At 49.7% G+C, this 17,902-nt stretch overlaps 1 protein-coding gene across 1 annotated transcript in view; it reads left to right on the plus strand.

Annotated features, from left to right (window-relative positions):
- Positions 1-9,904, plus strand: part of LOC141930688 (hydrocephalus-inducing protein homolog) — a 51,729-nt gene extending 41,825 nt beyond the window's left edge. The window contains exons 16-22 of the mRNA XM_074841890.1: positions 679-746; positions 2,694-2,929; positions 3,755-3,855; positions 5,108-5,243; positions 5,744-5,908; positions 8,236-8,388; positions 9,662-9,904. Of these exons, the coding sequence (XP_074697991.1) occupies positions 679-746; positions 2,694-2,929; positions 3,755-3,855; positions 5,108-5,243; positions 5,744-5,908; positions 8,236-8,388; positions 9,662-9,904 (1,102 nt within the window). The remainder of the gene's footprint in view (positions 1-678; positions 747-2,693; positions 2,930-3,754; positions 3,856-5,107; positions 5,244-5,743; positions 5,909-8,235; positions 8,389-9,661) is intronic.
- Positions 9,905-17,902: the final 7,998 nt, after the last annotated feature.

Below are 17,902 nucleotides of genomic sequence, written 5' to 3' on the forward strand. Positions count from 1 at the left end.
TGCTGAGTTTAAGGATGGGCGAGGTGGTGTGGTGGGTTCAGGACACCCGTGTTCGGCGGTTTAAGACTGTTGCTCTTGGATGTGTCAGCTGGTGCACTGGTGACAAGCTGATACTTCCCTCCAAGATTCAACTGTCCGCTGTGTAGAACTGTTGCTGCTCTTCTCAATGGATGTTGGGGCTCCCCTGGATTCATGCCCCAAAGTCCTGCATGTGTAATGATTGTGTGGATCAGGTCTTCTGAGGAAGGTGTTCATATACTCCATGGAAACACCAGTTCCAGCTAAGAAATACCAAAGCAGGGAACCTGTGGTTGGGAAGGCTGGTTACAATGAGTCCCCTTTTGTGTGGACACCTCTGTCCATCACATTACGGGTGGGCAGACCGAGGCACAGAGCCATCACTTGTTCAGGGACCTTCATGGGGCCAGCAGCAGCGTGGGGGCACACCCTGCCGTGGTGCCCTGAGCCTCAGCAGCAGCTGTTGGCTGCTGACCACTTTGCTTTGGCTGCCTGCTGTCCACATGGGTGCTGTGCTGAGCACAGGGGTGACAGGTTGATTTGAAACCCACCGTGGTTCCGAGAGCAGCTTTTACCCACCTGAGCGGTAAGGAAAGGTGAACACTTTGCCATTCTCTCTAACCGAGCCAACACCTCCTCTGCCTGTCTTTGTCCTTGCAGGGGCTGTGTCATTGGACCGACTTTTCATTTCGACATCCCCGCCCTCCACTTCGGTGATGTCTCCTTTGGTGAGTGTGCCCTGGGCTTGGGCCATGGGTTGAGAGCTCCGTGAATTACCAAAATGGAGCACTTTAACATAAGATCATCTGTCACTTGTGTTCCTCCATAGCAGCCTTCAGGGTGTTAAAGCCAGGGCTGCTGGTTGCTTAGGCGGTCTTGTGCCATCGTGAGATCAAATAGGACCAAAGGAATAGAAAGTCAGTAATTTCTGGTGTCCTCGTAGTCTGTTCAGCCCCAATCTCCCAATCCTTGGCAGCAGAATGACTGTGAAAGTCCTTGTCCCAGAAGGGCCATGGGGACGGGACTGCAGCAGAAGGTAGTTTAAGCCACGTACTGGCCTGTAGCTGCTCTGGGTAAATGTTCCTGTTGCAAGGCAAGGATACCATTTACCTGCCTGACCTTCAGTGCGAGATGTTAATTAACGCTGTGAGGGCCCCTCGTTGTCACCCACCAGGTCACATGCCCAAGCGGTAGCTCTGAATCAGTCACTGATGTCCTCGGATCATGGGCTCCTCCTTCCCCACCACAAGCCCAGCTCTGCTGACAGAGCCGGGGGCTGAGCATCCAGAGCGTCTCCATTGAATCGCAGATTCTGGTTCTCCATCTCAGTCTCAAAAAAGGCTTTTTACTGAGATGATCTGCAGTTTAAATGTGAAATCAATTGTGGATTGACTGAAGGGCCATTATCATTCTGTGCCCAGGATGCCTCTGTGTTTTCAAGCTGTTCATGGACTTTTTAAGAAGACTCATTACCTTTCCTGAGCCACTTCTCCCCCTCCCTCCATCACCACTCTGCCACTTCTTTATTTTCTTTTGAATAAAACAACAAGAAACACACCAGGCAGAAATGTGGTTATGTAATAGGAGATTCATCCTCCTTAATCTCATTTCATTAATAAGGCCTTTTCAGCTGAAGGCAGCTATTGTATTTTTGCTTCTTTTAACTGTGCTGCTGACTGTTGACCTGTGTCTGGCGACTTTGGTCTTGTTTGGGACTGTGAAGTCTGTGTTTGTCCTTTTTGTGCCCCTCCTGCCTCCCTGCTGGAGTAACTGCTGGAGGTGGGCAGTGGTCACTGTTGTTGGACATGGAGAAACTCTCTGCTGTGGCTGCAGTTGGTTTTCCTCCCCGTCTGTATTCAAACGACGCTTGGTAAGCAGGCCACGGGAGATGTCTCCTTCTCACAGAGCTGGCCAGCCAAGCCAGATGTCCACGCCAGAGCAGGTCTCTGCAGAACACCCCACCAGGTGTGGTTGTGTCACTGGTTTTCCATGAGGGAAGGCGAGTATCACAGCTAAAGTGATGTCGACCTTTGCGGGCCAGTGTGCAGTGTGGAAGCCATGTCCCATTCGTTAGGGAAGGTGGAACATGGCTCCTGCTGATTTCTGAGCAAGCATCAGGTTTGCCTCCAGTGTGGTGGGCTGGGAGTTGTCATGTGCTCAGTCTGGTAGCCCCAGACAGGAGATGCCTTAAGGATCCTGCCTAGAGAAACTGCGCTTTGCATCATGCTGTCGTTCCCAATTTCATCCTTCCTTTCTTTTACCGTAGCTTCTCCTCGATGACTTTATATACTGAAAACTGTAGGAGTGTTCGCAGAGTTCACAGGGCATTTTACGGGTTGAATTTTCAGAATAAATGGTCTGTCTGGATGGACACTCGTAAGTGCGAACTAATTGGTGCTGGTTTGGGGGCAGGTGAGAGAGCTCCTCACAGTTAGAGAGAGAGAAACTTGTGGTGTTCAGCATCGCTAAGAGTGGGCATTTCCAAGGAAGCAATCTCTGTCATCAGCGTAAAAGGGAACTTAAGTGACAATTAATTCCTTGTGTAGCTTCTCAGTTAGCTGTACTTCAGATTGAAAAGAGCTGAACTCCAAACCCAGTTTTATCATAACAGGCTATTCACACCAGAAATCACAGGACAGTTGGTGCATAAATTCATATTTGTGTCATTTTCCCAGGCTTTCCTCACACCTTGTCATGTCGCCTCACTAACACCTCCTTGGTGCCCCTGACCTTCAACCTTCGCATTCCTGGGGACGGCTTGGGAGAGCCCAGTGTCAGCAGTTCTGTTCAGATGTCAGACAACACTTGCCTACGCCGGAGAAAGGGAGCCCAACCTCGCCTCAGGCCAACCGAATTTACCATAAAGCCCCGCAGAGGGACCGTCCGCCCCCTGGGATTCCTGGATATCCAGGTATGGGAAGAGTCCGGCCATACGTGCTCGGCGGGCGGAGCTGGAGCTTCTCTGAGGGATGAGAGGGCTTTAGCACCGCTAGCTTTGAGCGTAACGCGGGTAAGATACCTGCACTAGTGTTAGGCTTTTGTTAGCTGCGTTACTCTGGGGCTTTTCTGAAGGACCACTGCTTTGTTTCCAAAATCGTAAGCTGAAGATCATGTACCATATGGTCAAGGACAGAAGCCATTCATATGTTTTTGAGAGCTGCTTTGAGCAGTTTTTTTGATTTAAAGTGGGCAGAGGAAGGATGAGGACAGAAGGCGGCTCTTAAAAAGAGAGATGTCATTGTATAAAGCAGTTTGCTTTTCTTCCCGGTCTTATTTCTCCTCTCCTGATGAGCAGAATGAGTTGTATTCACTGCGGTGATCTCCAGTGGGGACTGGAGAAGCTCTGGCAGCCATGAACTGCACAGCACCTGCTGGGCTGCATTTTGCCCTCAGCTTCCCAACGTAAAACTGAATGTTGAAGTCAACAGATTGCCTCTGCATTTATGCTGTTGTAGTTGAGATTAAAAATTAGTCCCTTAATTTTAATACAGTGGTGAGTAGAGCATTAATCTAATCGTGCTTACGTATGCCCTGGTAACTGCAAGGTGTATTTAACAAAGCAGATTTGTCAGAAGGCTTTTGTTACTCCCAGCAACTGTGCTCTGTACATGGACCAGCAGAAGAGTTAGGGCAAAATCCTCCCTTTCCTGCCCGTGGAACGAGAACCGGAGGACAGCACACGTGGACGATGGCTTTTGGGAGTGATGAAGTGTTTGATGCTCTTCTCTTCCACCAGGTCACCCTGTGTTCCAACACTGTGAAGAGCTACGAGCTGGCACTGGTGGTGGACGTGTGCGGTGTTGGCAAGGCGGTGTCGGCGCTGCTCCTCACAGCCAGGTATCGGCGCTTTCCTTGCAGCTCGTCGTCTCTCCTCGTGCATCCAGCACCACGCTGCCTTGCACGTGGTTTGCTGGCTGCATCTCCAAATGACAAGTGTTGCTTAATGAGCTAGTTCTGCCCAGCTAGGTGTGAGACCGGCAGTGTTCTGAAAGCAGCACCTGTGCTCCGCGGACAGGCATGGCCCTGAGCCTTTTTCTAAGGGGAACAGTAATTATATTCATTATGGGCCTGTTTTTTGGTGCTTGAGGTGTAATAAATTTCCAAAGGGCCATCTTTCCTCCTTCCTGCAAGTGGTGGGCTTGTGCTGGGTTGCAACCAAACTACAACATTCATTTGGGCCGCAGTGAGCAGCCTGCTGAGAGCTGGTGTCTGGGTCAGTTAACGAAGGTGCATGCGAATGGGAAAGGGGCTTATGGCAGGACTGGTGAGGGAAAGCTCAAAGCACGATCTTATGAAGGGGAAAATAGTCCTTGATGTGGAAGGTGAGCTCAGGTTTCTCTGCTTCCCTCTGGTTCTTTTGAGCATTAATGTTCTCAGACTGAAGCCAAAAGTTGTTCTTGCTGCAGCCAGGTTCAATGCTGTTGTGCTGCAGTGGGTGTCGGTTTAATTACAAGAGGGATGAGTTCACTGTGCTGTTCCCTCTCCCAGGCAGAGTCATCCAGTCAGTGCCTGGGCTGCAGTTTTGTAAAACAAGTGCAAATGGGGACAGACAGTGCATGGAGCCGTGGGGGTGCAGGAGCTGGGAGAGGGGGATCCCCCACTGCCTAAGGCAGGGGGTGGCTTGTGCCCTCCCTCGCTGGGGCAAAGGGCTGAGTTCTCAGGCAGGGCAACAGCGGTGTGGGAGAGGAGGGAGTCGTTTTCACTGAGACACTGGAGTCTTGTGCTCTTTGCGCCTTGGTGAGCGCTGGTCCTCGGTGGGAAGGCTCCCCCAGAGCTCACGCCTTGCTGGGACTGTTGGGAGGGTCCTTGCAAGCCTCCTGGGGCAAAGAGCGGGCAGAGCTGATCAGGCAGCTCTGGGACAGGGCACTATGTGCTACCTGGGCACTTGGCGAGGCTGAGTCCCAGGGTTTTGCCCCACCTTTACAGGAGGTGGTTGAGTCAGAAGAAGTTAAAGGCGATTTATCGCTGTAGGGGTATTAAGTGTCTATTTGACAAATGTGTTATGCTCTATTTCACACTACTTGGGGAGTAAACGACCTCTACATTCTCTCGGTATCTCTAATTCCCTCTTGGTCATCTCTTTGCCTAGATGCGTGGTTCCTCCACTGCGAGCGCTCAACCCCGTCGTGATGTTTGGACGGTGCTTTCTAAAATTCCCCTATCAGCAGATGCTGACCCTTGTGAACGACAGCGATCTTCCAGGCTGCTACAGGGTTCTCCCTCAGGTTTGGCATTGCATCTACCTCCTGCCCTCAGATGTTATCAAGGGGTTTATCAGGGAAAAAAAGGGTTTTGGATAAGACCTTGCTGGTTTATATTCAAACCTAAAGGTTGCTGAGAAGAGGAAGCTACCTGAATATAAACTTCAGGAAGCAGTTAAATAGGAACCTACCTGAATATAAACTTCAGGAAGCAGTTTAAACTCTTTAGGAAGCAGTTTGTATTCTAGTCTTTGGGGTGCTTTCATGCAGGAGAACGTAGAGGGTTGTGAAAAGCTGCTTCAAGGAGGCTGCCAGCACAGGAGTGGGTGTTTGTGGGTGCAGCAGCTTTTGGCCCCCCTGAGGACGCTAAGCCCATACAAGTCTTGCATCTTGCTTTGTACCTTTCTGCTTTCTCCTGGGGATTTTTGAAAATGTGTGTGAATTGCCATTGTGTAGATGTTGAGGAGTTCAAAGTTTCCTCAAAGGTCACTCCTGTGTGTTGCATTTGACTCTGTCCCTTACAGGAACACAAGGAGGACGCTTCTGTGTGGTACTCCAGCCCCGTGCCGTGGGGGATTGTCCAGCCTCGCGGCTCAGTGGAGGTCCCATTGACCCTGGAGGCCCAGGTGACAGGAAAGCAGGACACTGTTGCTCATGTTGCAGTGTTTGGGAGTGAAGAATCCCCTCTGGTGAGTTCCAGGGGACGTGGGCCTTTGTGCGACTCATCTTGGTGGGCTGTGAAGCGTAAGGCAGGGTTGCTAATTCCAGGGATCCTTCCCGGGAAAGCAAGAACTTGTAATATATGCTGGTGTGGACAAGGAAAGAAGGGGTTTGTGGCATACGCAACAGCTAATGCCTGTGAAACAAAGAGCTTCACTCCACAGTCAGAACTGAGTATAACTGTTCAGCAGGGATTCTTTATTCGCAGCTGGGCAGCGCTGGGGATCGCTCCACCATGAGTGCCACACTTACTAACAAAACTCTCTGACTAATATACACAAAAAGCATACACATGCATCAGCTTCCTAGAAAAGACAGTCTTGTGCTAATGGGTTCTTAGAATTCATTTACATAGTCTGAGCGTGCGTAGTAAAAATAGAGTGAGGGTCTTCTCCCCCCCTTGGTGGTCCACATCATCTTCCTCACACTGTCTGCTAGCTGAACTTTAGGTTTCCCATGTCCGTACATGGTCATGGAGTGACCTCATCCCTCCTTCGGCTCCTGTTTGTTTTGAGGGGGTTGGTTTAAACCAGCTTCCAGTCGCTTTTCTTGACACTGGCGTCTTCTCAGGCGCTTGTCTTGCATTTTTAGGTCCCTGTTATCAGGGATGTACTCAGGGAGTTTGCCAGACTGTGCAAGGCCTGTTTTATCTCCACTAGACAAGGAGTTACAGGTTTCAAGATGTTTTACAAGTGGGTAAGATGTCAGAGGGTAGGTAGGAAAAGAGTATAAATGAAATTATATACATTGCAGTAAAATACAAGAAAAATAAAAGCTAGTGAAACACAAGTGGTGGTTAACGTTAAAACTAAACGTCCTACTTTACTGGTTTCTATACATTAACAAGGTCAGGAGGTCTTGTAATTTCAAGTATACTTGCAGCCACTTCCCTTCACCTAGAGAAGAGGAAGGATGTATCATCCTAGGTGGTAATCTAAGTGTCTGACACAGCATTTAATTACGGTAGGTCAGACGGGATAAGAAGGCCAGTCTGAAGCCCAGAACAACCCCTGGGTCTCGTACTCTGCTGTGCTGTTAGATGAACATCACTGGTGCTTCGTTAGGCCTTTTGTTCAGGAGCACGCAGGGACGTCCCTGAATCCTGATAAAGCAAGCGCTGTGTGAGAGGCCATGCTGAAAGTCAGGCCCATCACTCTGAGAAACATCCATCATACCTCTTTGCCAAGAGCCCCAGCCAAAGACTCATGAGTCTCCGCAACGCTTGCACCTGGAGCACAGAGACTCTTTTTTCTACTAAGTTTGGAAATGGATGAGGCAAAGCATTCCTGGAATAAAGCCTCCTGAAAGATGATGTTCACATTCAGGCATACACAACAGCAGCAATGACAACAAAATGTAGGCAAGAGAATGTTGTCTGTAGTGTCCTGGCTTCATCTAGCTGAAATCGAGAACAAATATAGTTAATTAAACTTTAATTTAAAATGATATCAACTTTTGAAGCAGCTGTTTCAAAACGTCTTCTCCTCTCTCTGGGCATGAAAGAGGATGTCAGAGGGTTCCTGGGAACCTTAAGCTTTCTGTAACAAAGAAAGGCTGACATTTTGAAAGTAGTTACAGGGATTTAGACTTTTAATATAACAAGTGGAAATGATGCTGCTAAATCTCCTGAATGCCTCCTGAATGTTTTTAATGATGTGAGGAGGTGGTTTAGCCAAGGGATCCACATTCCTCCCCCAATAGTCTGTGCCAGTTCTGCAAGAACAGAAGTTTTGGGTCTCAGACTGTCAAAAGAAAACAATACTGCTTGAATGATGTAATTAATAATTAATGCCCATTATCCACATAATACCAGGAATACACGTATGTGCAAATCAGAGGCGACTAACTTGTGTGATCTCTACTCTAAAGGGCCTGCTTTGCCTCTGACTTGTGCTGGCTTTCACAGGTGTAGCTTCGGGACTAAAGTCACTGTCCAAGTGTGCTGTGCAGCAGCAGAAGTCAGGGAGGGTGGTCTGGGGCAAGACTGAGCAGTAAAAGGAGTGGGAGCAGGCACAAGGTAGAGGAAGGAGAGTTAACAGTGTGGAGGAGGTGTGAAAAACCAAACACGGGAAACAGGATTTCTTTATCCCCTGATAACGGGAGCTTGTGGCTTTCAGATGGGATCAGTCCAGATCCCACACTTGCTCCAGGCCTTCTGTTTCGGTTTTACAACACTGAAAAAACTTCAAACAGCCATAATTATCCCCCAGTCTAGGAGTACCCTTAGAGCTGTCTAATCATTTTAAACTTTCTCTGTTGGTTTTTTTTGATCTTTCCTACCCTCTTTCTGGAGCAGAAAATCCATTTAGTGAGCACTGGAGAAGGACCAGTTGTCTATGTGCATCCAAGTAAGATAAATTTTGGCAGTATCCAAGTTATACAAGATGCTTCCCGAACTCTCCGCCTCTCCAATCAGAGTGTCATCCCTGCATCCTTCAGGGCAAAGATGGTAAGTATCTGTGGGGCTATTTTCTAACAAAAATGACTGTCAAGCAACCTGTGACTTGATTTTTATATGCAACATTTGCATACCACTGTATGATTGAGAAAGCAACGTATTCCATCCCAATGCAGCAAGAGGAGCCTGGCTCTGGGGGCAGTTTTAGCTGGGGGACCCCTCAGTAAAACAGAGAATTTGCATAGATGTTTGAGCAGAAATGAGTCTGGATCATTTTTGCAAGTTCTCCCTTTATTTTGTGGAAGGTATTTATCTCTAAGCGTCATGTGTTTGGAGCTCTGAGACCAAGAGAACGCTGTGGCCCTTTGCTCCTGAAAGGGCATGGGTTTCCGCACGGTTTCCCTGTTAGATCTGCATTTGCTTTCTGTCGAACTGCTGTTAATGATAGAGACTAGGGTGTGAGGTCTGTCCTCAAACTGCTCGCAGTGAGGTGAGTTTCACACCTACTGGGGGTCAAACCAGCTGGGTTGTTGCACAAGAATGTACATGTAAGGGTCGTGTACCTACGGTGGACTCTGTCGCATTGCAGAGCACCTCTGGAGACTGGCTGCAGAAAAAGGCTCTTTAATTCATGGAGGCTGCGTAGTGTGAGAAGCTGCATAGCCAAGGGAGGTTGGGTTGCTGCCTGGCAGGGGGAGCAGGGCTGATGCAGCCAGGACAGGCTCGTGTGCTGAGGCTGGGTGGGGTGTGCTCCCCACTGGAGGGGGGATCTGTGAGGGGCTTGAAAACGGGTTCAGAGGAGGTTTGTTCTTCTCCATGCTAGGTGGGTCAGACTTCTGGGGCTGGTTAGCCCAGACCTGGCACTGTGGACTTGGTGTTGTGGATGGAGCATCAGGCAGTGTGTGAGAGTACAGGCTCAGCCTCCTGGGCCAAGGAGGGGGCTGAATTTCCCTCGTGCTGCTTTTCCAGCTGTTTGGGGGATAAATGTAACCTCAAAGTGGGGGATTCCCAGGGCAGCTTGCTTTGATTCCACAATGAAAACCTGCTTTCCATCTCTGCAGAGAGCAAGCCACCTGGGGTGGGTGGTATTGGTGTGTGAATGATGGGGTTTGTGTGCTCATACCAGGCACTGACCTGCAGAGCTGCTCAGGCACTGCTGTCCCGGTCCCTCCCTCCCCGGGCAGCTTGCGGTATACCCAGGGGGCTCACAGGGTATATCGGCCTCTGCATTGCCCCATAACTTTAGTCCTTCCTTTTCCTGCACCCCACAAGAGACCAGGGTCCGTGGTTTCCATGCTAAGTTAGTGTTTGGCTTGTCTTACAGGCTGACAAATGCTCGCGCTGGAGGATTGAACCCAGTGAAGGAGTGATTCCCCCCGAGACAGAGGTGTCTGTGTCTGTCATAGCGAACTTGGATGACACGGAGAAATTCAAGGACGAGGTGAACCTGTTCATAGAGAACAGCCACACCTACGTTATCCCCGTCCGGGCTGTTGGCATTGGCACCACGATTGTCACCGACAAACCCTTTGCGCCGGAGCTCAACTTGGGACCCCACTTCAGGTAGGGGATCTCTCAGCGTCTGCTTCTGCCGTGGGCTCAGCAAGAAGGAGTTTTGCTGTAGTCCTTCAGGCTAGTTGTTCTTCAGTGCTCAAGGTCCTGGCTCTGTTTTCCTGAAGCCACAGGGCTTCCTTTAGAAACCTTCTATGGCCATTTGAAAGTTGTTAGATACCCTCAAAAGCCACCAAAATAGAAACCAGCTGTTAAATTGTCACTGACTTGTCTTTAGTTATAATACATATATTTCCTCACTTTTTCAAATAAAGATTTGGAGGAAAACAGCAGGTCCTGGAAGCCTCTGGGTGGAAAATGCTACATTACAAGTATAAACATATTTCCCTTTGCGATAATGTTGCTTGTTTTTCCCTTCACTATGGAGTATCATCTCGCAACAGCAGAAAACCTTGGTGGTAGCTTGTTAGCAGGTCCTTGACTAAATTAATGGTGCTGTTTTGTTTGCCCTCTGCCTGCAGTCCTGGAGGAGCAGCAGAATTTCTTTGCCCCGTACCATCCCTCAGTTTGCTCGCCTTCCCCATCTCCCCTGCCAGGCTGCTCTTTATTAGACACAGTCGCTCTTTCCTCGTTTCTCCCACCTTTCCTCGGTGTCACTGCCACAGCGGCAGCCTGAGGCGCGGGCAGGCGAGGGTGGCTGCAGGACCAGCTCTGAAAGGGAGAGGAGGAGAAGTCCACTGAGTTTGGGTGGGATAAATGGAAAGTGTAATTAAAGAGCTTAGCTCAAAGGAGGGGATTCACTGGTCCTAACGCCTGTGTCTGAAACCAGGCGTGTTCCCGTAAATGGGAGACAAATAAGCCTTTTCAGAGTGCTGCCTGCCTTGTGTGGGAGAGCTCTTGGGACAGGAAGAATAGTCTTCTCGAGGTGCCTGTTCCTTTCCCTGGCTGCAAAGAGGGTCCACGGTGGTCCAATACCTAAATTTTGGGGTAGAAAGAGCAGGTTGATCCTACTCTTTAGGATAGACTTTGGGGGTTCAAATACACATGCACAAGCCACCTACATAAGCAGGGACATTGCAGGGAGGTTGGCGCTTGTCCAGCGTGTCCTGTGCTCTGTGCAGCCACAAATTGGCTACCCAACGGAGCGGACAATGTCAGTGTGATTCGTGTCATCGTCCTCTGCCCCCCTTCCCGTCTTGGTCTGCAGACTCTGGAGTTGTTGCCATTGCTGTCGGCTGCAGAGCTGCCGCCAGGTGAGCTGAGATGGGACCCAGGTAACATCTCAGATGAGTTGGGCTTTCCCAGAGCCACAAATTCTGCATCCACCCAGAGCTTCTCCAGGCTTTCATCTGTGCTGTCCACCACATAAACCATTTCACACTAAGCTTGTACGCATCATGTTTTGACAGTCTGTTTCAAAGACTGGTTTGTTCTACACTCTCAGGTCTGTATTTAGCTGCTTGTGGCAGACATGCATTTTGTAAGCCGTGTATTCTGTCCTTTTCAAAAAACCAGTAACTGTTCCAGGAACAATTCATGTCCTGGTCATGCTCAGATTTATAGAGGGTAAAATAATTACTCCAGACTAGCCTGCAGTTAGTGTTTCTTTACATGAAGAAATCAATTTCCATTGAATATTCATCTTGGTTTATATCTAGCTCTCGTTATTCATCTCTCGTTGTTGCTCTGTCCCCTCGGCAGCCAGACCTGGTCTTGCTGCCATGTTTGTATTGGGGAAACTTCTGTTGATCCTATGTTCTCACAGTGCATTTATCTTCCTAAACCACAAAACCAGCTGCACTGTTCAGGCAAAGGATGACATGTTGGGGGGTGATGAGGGTTGGATGCTCCCTAAGGGATGGGGGGTGAGGGGATAACGTGGGTGCCAGGGCAGGGGCCCCGCCAGCGAGGCAAGGGGTGCCCAGGTTACTGGAGGGTCTCTAGGCTGGTGATGCTCTGTCTGCAGCAGCTGAGATGATGATCTTCATGCAGCTCTTCCTTGCTGTACGCAAACAGAGCAGCTGCTGGATGCTGATAAACTTAGGGGCAACCAAGGTCTGGCTTTTGCTGAAGCTTTGAGCTAGGTCAGCCTTTTTGGAGGTGCTTTTATTGCTGAGTGTGCAGTCAGATAACGCCATCAGGGTGCTGAAGCTGGGTGAGCGCTGGGAGATAGCAGCTCCCATGACATTTTCCATCTCTTTTTCTCTTCCAGCCTGGATCCCTGCTGTTACCACTTCAAGATAACAAACAAAGGACGGCGCACCCGTTGGCTCTACTGGTCAACAGAAGGTTTTGGCCAGTTTCACCAGCGCGATCGTGTCCCTGCTGTCAGCACCACCAAGGGCCAAGGTTCCTCCCAGAGCCCCAGACCTGCCTGCCCTGTGTTTAAGGTTCAACCGCAGAGGGTGGAGCTGATGCCGGGCAAGACTATGGAGATGGTGCTGGAAGGCTTCTCCAGCACTCCCCAGGTGAGGTCCCCTCCGAGGGCTGAGCCTTCCCCATCAGGAGCAAGTGCTTTCAAGAGCCACAAGTTACCATGGCAGCACCAGCTGCTTTCCTCCCTGGCCACCATCAGCTCCTAAGGCTTTTTCATGTTTCCATGGCTACCGTAAACCCAACCTGCTGATACCAAAACACGGGCTGAAGGAAACATTGCTAATTCAGGGGCAAATGGCAGGTTACAAGGTGTCATGTGCTGAGGCAGAAAGGAAGGGCAGAGAAAATAAGTTACACTTAGACTAGGAGCACAGGCAGAAAGTAAATAAAAAAGTGCAAAGTAATGTATCTGGGGGAAGCAGTGAGTAAAACAAAACACCTGTGAAGGGAGGGAGTGTCTGGGAGTAGCATCATTTTTCCTCTGTAGACAAACATGGGCAGAGGGCTTGTCTAGGACTGAGTCCTGGAGCAGAAAAATGAACAGTGTGTCAGCTGTAGTGATCGGGGTGATGTTCATCCATGTGGGAAACTGTTCGCAGGGATCATTATAATTGACAGCTTGGCCTTTGTCAATATTTCCATAACAGCTTGCCCCAGTCTCTCAGCCAGTCCCGGGGTCCCAAGGGCAGGCAGGTCTCGCAGCACCCTTGGATGGCAGCTCAGAGGGGGAGATTTCAGCAGGATCACTGGGTGTTCTCCTCCCTGGACCCTTCTTTCCAGGGAAATCCAACTCTGCAGAGAAGCTGCCAGCTAACCCTGGTGTACATTCCCTTTCTCCAAGACCGCTGACCACAGATATTTAGGTGAATGTGGAATAAATCTACATCAAGCTCCTGCTGAAACTTGTGTTTTGAAAGGTGTTTGAAAGGATTGCCTTGGTGGTAGCTTGAGGAATACTCGATTACTCACCTAGCTGACTGCGATGGGACTGTCCCTGTGCAGTTCGTTTTGCTGAAACGGGGAAAAGGTACCAGAAAGGAAATAAAGTGACCAGGGTGCAGGTGAGGCTGTCTTGCCTGGAAAGCCGAAAGGGGATCTGTGAGCTGAGCTGTGGCTACCTGCCTCCTGCAGTCAAAGCCAAGACCCTGGGAGTGGGCTTTCCACCTTCCTCGGGTCTTGAGAACTTAATACTCTTGAGGTTGGTCAGAAGCCCAACTCCCTGCATTGCACACGCAACATGGATGATTTTGAGTCTGTAGACTCCGAGGAGGAGTTGGGTTGTGGTGTTGTATCAGAGGGAAGAGTGAGAAGTGAAGGGAGGAATTTGGGGAACTGAAACCATGAGAAATCAGGAAAAAGTCTTAAGTGTAAGAACATCCAGCTTAAGCAGAGGGTTTTCATGTGAACTGCAAGACATCTCTTTCCTGGGGAGGTTTCTTTTAAAACCAGCTCTAGGAGGGCACAGTACCTGCTAGGAATGAGTGGCCCCCTCTTTACCTGAAGGCCGTCTGGCTATTTGGGTTTTTCCCATGGATCCTGTCCACTAAGCTTCCAAGGGAGGGTTTGCTAGCATTGGCCCTTCTATCACCTGTTTTCCTTAATATAGTTGTATTATTATTTTTTTTTTAAATCAGTTCCTACAGCTTTCTATAAGTATTATGCTTGGCAGTGGTACAAATCAGAACAGTAATCATTTGGGGCAGGGACTATTACAACTGTAGGCAGCACATGACTCACAAGGGCTTTTTGTGGATAGTGGGGTGTAGCATTACGGACGTTTGAGAGCAGAATAAATGGGATGCAGCATAAAAAGAAAAGGGGACTGCTGAGGAGCCCAGTGGCTGTAACTTGATGGCGGTAATACGGTCTCTGGCTGGGTGGGTAGCAAATGCAGTGCGTTTTCGGGACGCCCTGCTGGCCCCTGCTGAGTGACGGGTGACTCCTCCGTGCAGGTGGTGAAGGAGCGGCTGCTGTGCCACGCCGTCGTGGGGAGCAAGGCAGGGAAGGCACAGATAAAGCAAGTGGATGTCACGTGCGAGTTCATTGCTCCCATCCTGCAGATGTCCTCCAGAGAAATCACTTTCCGGGTGGAGAAGGTAAGTCTCTGGATTTCATCCTGGCATTGAAGAGCATGGCTGATGACTGAAAACCTGGTGGGGGTGTGTGCTTGTGTTCAAAGGAGGAAGTTAAATGGCTTCTCCAAGTCCGTGGGACTTTGACTATTGAGCTGAGCTGGACCAAGATTTTGCCATTAACACTGAGATCAATATTTCGCTCCTCTGGGATTGGGAGCAGTCCCACCAGCTGTATTCTGCCTTCATGATGTGGAGACAGAATTGAGCTGCTGAGCCAAGGGCACAGGGCGAGATGTGTGGGACCCACGAGAACAGCGTGGGCCTTGCACAGCCACCTCGTGTGCTGGGGCTGCAGGTGGGCGAGCAGAGGGCTGCAGCTGAGCGATGCTAAACCCCCTCCTCACCCGTCCTGAGGTGCTTCATAAAGTAAGTGAAGATGTTTTTAGAGATGGGACTGGTGTTTAACTTCACCCAAGTAAAACTGAGATAACAGCTGCTCTGCCGAGGGGGATCATGGCTACTTCTAGAGAGACACCAGTTCCTGTACTCGGTGTGAAGGGAGGTTTTTGGGGATCCTCCAAGGTGCAGTGATGTCTGAACACTGATCCTGTAGGGAAGCTGAGAAGAACTGAGATTCCTGTCAGCTCCTCAGGCTGATGAGAAAAACCTGTCATCTCTTGTCTCTCTCTGCCTTCTCTGCTGTTGGTATGGATGCTAGTTCTTTGCAATTCCTTCTTCAAAGGACCCGCAGACATCCTTCAGCTGCAGTGACGATAACACCAGCGCAAAGCAGATGCCCTTTAGCCTCTGGATCCTGACTCCTGCATCACCTTTCCCTCTCCCACGAGGTGTCTGAAAAAGAGAAGATATTTCATTATTTAGTTTCTGTGTTTTCAGGTCTCTCCTCTGGTTCCCAGGCTTCCAGAGAAGCACAGAATCCTGTGAGCAGGCAGTTCGGGTTTAATTAGAAGCTTTTCAGCTCTCCCTGATGTCTGCCTGTGGTCTGCTTGATGCCATGCGCTCTGGTTTATCGAGTGTTACGACGCTGCAGCTGTTTGATATCGATACATCCAGAACCAGTTTCCCAAACACTGTCTAGTTGATATAAACCATGCAGGAAGCCCAGAGCAATGCATAAACAGGAAGAAATAGCTTAGGCAGAGCTGAGCTTTGAGGCTACAGACAGCTTGTCACTGGAGCAGGGGCATCAGGACACCCGTTGCAGCCCGACTGTTGAGGTTTCTAGCTGGCTGTATGTGCCTGTAGATGTTCAAAGCTAACCTTAGGCTGCTGCAGGCTCTCCACTGTGGGCCAAATCCTGCTCGCTTTTCTCCTCTGACCAGCATCACTGCTTTTATGAGGCTACTAGAGCTGATAAGGTTGTAAGAAATTACTGTATGTGAGTGAAAATCATCTTGTGCCATTCTTCTCGAGGGAGGATACAAAACTGGAGACAAGTGGTCTGGGTTCACTTTCTGCTATTAATCTTGTTCATGCAGCTGCCTCCTCGCGGGGTCCTATTCCCTCCTCTGTATGCAAGAGTGTTTCCCTGTCCCCGGGGGATGCTGTGGTTTCTAAATATGAAAGGCATCAGATATACTTAGAGAAAAACCACCTAGAAGGGTAGAAACTAATAAAAATAGTAAATAGAGGTGTATGCCCTTTGGGGTTGAAAAACTTGAAATGCATCAGAAAGGGAAGGAGTTCCATGGCCACTTCACGTTGTTTTTTTCCCTTGTGTCCTGTTTCTGTAGCAACCCAGTGATGTCCTAACTCTGCAGTACCAGCCTCTTTCTTTAAGAAACGCGTCCTCCCTGCCACTCAGCATTGTCCTGGCCTTAGAGCAGCCCTTCTTAATCTGCGGTGCAGACCAGCAGCCCCTCTCTGCAGACGTTCAGGTGAGCAGCCGTGGGCCTTCCTGCTGGTGGGGTTTGAAGAGGGGGGAGTGTGGTGGTATGTTTCTGTTGGGAGGTCCTTTAGTAGAGAAGTTTATTCTTTAGACTCAGTGGTAGACTGGCCTGAACTAAATCAGATTTGAAACGAGCTGCTGAAGGAAATGAAATATCATCTGAACTGGGGAAATACATCCTGTCTCTAAGACGTGAGGAGAGGGGAGCAGGCAGCTAGGTCTGGGCAAGCCGTGTAGTAAAGGTGTCTCTTGGAGGCCATCGAGCTCTCCAGCAGCCGTTCTCAGATAACCTCAGGAGGAGCTTGCTTTCTTCAAGGGCAGCCCTGCTTTCAGGAAGGCTGAGGAAGCTCCTCCAGCTGCTGCCTGGCCCCTGCCCTGTTGTTGGTGAAGGTGTTGGACATGGGCTCTGCTAAACGCTTGTTGTAGGCACGGCCACCACTTCTGTGCTGCGCCAGTGACTAGCTCCTGCAAGGGTGAGGCTGCAGTGCCATGCTGCTTGTGCCGTGAGGGTAAAGGAGTTCCTCTAGAGCTGGGGCAAAAGGCCCTGGTGTGCCAGAGTGCTGATTTAGTTGTGTATTTAGCACATAGCTTCTGTGGGTCCCAAATTCAGCAGAAGAATATTTATTTTCCTCGTGTATTGATGCAGAGCACAGTGAGATGAGCCTGAGATAGTCTCAGACAAGAGCGTGGTGGGGCTTGCAGTCAGGCGCACACTGTGAAGGAAACGCAGGATGAACTGAGAAGCCTACGCTGGGGTCACACGTTGAACATTTACACGTTTCGTGCTGCCAGACCTTGGGACTTCATCACACTGGTGATTAATACTCTTCATTTCCTTGCAGCCCGTGAAGCTGGAGATAGGGGAGGAACTTCATCTCTCCATCAGATTTAACCCTGCTTATGAAGAGGATTTGTGTAGCCGGGTAGTAGAGAAGGTTCTGAAGATACGATTTCTTGAGCACCCTCATGAGGAGCAGGTCACGGTTCGGGGAGAAGTCTACTTTCCGAATCTCCATATCCAGCCCACAGCCCTGGACTTTGGCTGCATCTTGAACGACACTGAAGGTGTGCGTTACATCGAGATGACCAACCGCAGCCCGCTTCTTGTCCAGTACCACTGGGCGTTCCTGATGGACAGCCGCGTGAGCCAGATCAGGTATGTGCCCCTTCGCTCTCTCCTTGCAGCTCTTCTCCTTCCTCGTGTCCTGTTTGTGCTTTGCAAAGACCAAGGTTATTTGCCTGTGATCTGACAAATTGCTTGCAACTTTCCCTGTGGGAGTAACACCTACCAGCCGTGGTCAGGCTTAGGTGCTCAGGGAATAAGTGATCTCCACCAGTTTGACACTGGGAAGGAGACAACGTTCTCCAGCCAAGCTGGGGCTGTGAGATGCTACCAACACTTTTTGCATTGTCCATAGCCTAGAGTCCTGCTTTATTTCTGGAGCTACAAACCTATACTTAGGCACTGGGACAAGCAGATATATGATTTTTCTTTCCTGCCAACCCTACGTGTTGTCATTTTACACTAAGAACCTACACAGGCACTGCCACCAGAACGATATGCTGCTGCTGCCCCAGTCTCTTGCTGCTGCTTTGCTGTAGCCCCCATACTGGTTCCCCTGGGAAGGAAGGCTGGTATTGGAAAGCTGCTTTCTCAGACCTTTGTGGCCTGAGGCAAACACCACACTGGTGA

The sequence above is a fragment of the Strix aluco genome, chromosome 16 (genome assembly GCF_031877795.1).
Source record: "Strix aluco isolate bStrAlu1 chromosome 16, bStrAlu1.hap1, whole genome shotgun sequence".
Lineage (NCBI taxonomy): Eukaryota > Metazoa > Chordata > Aves > Strigiformes > Strigidae > Strix > Strix aluco.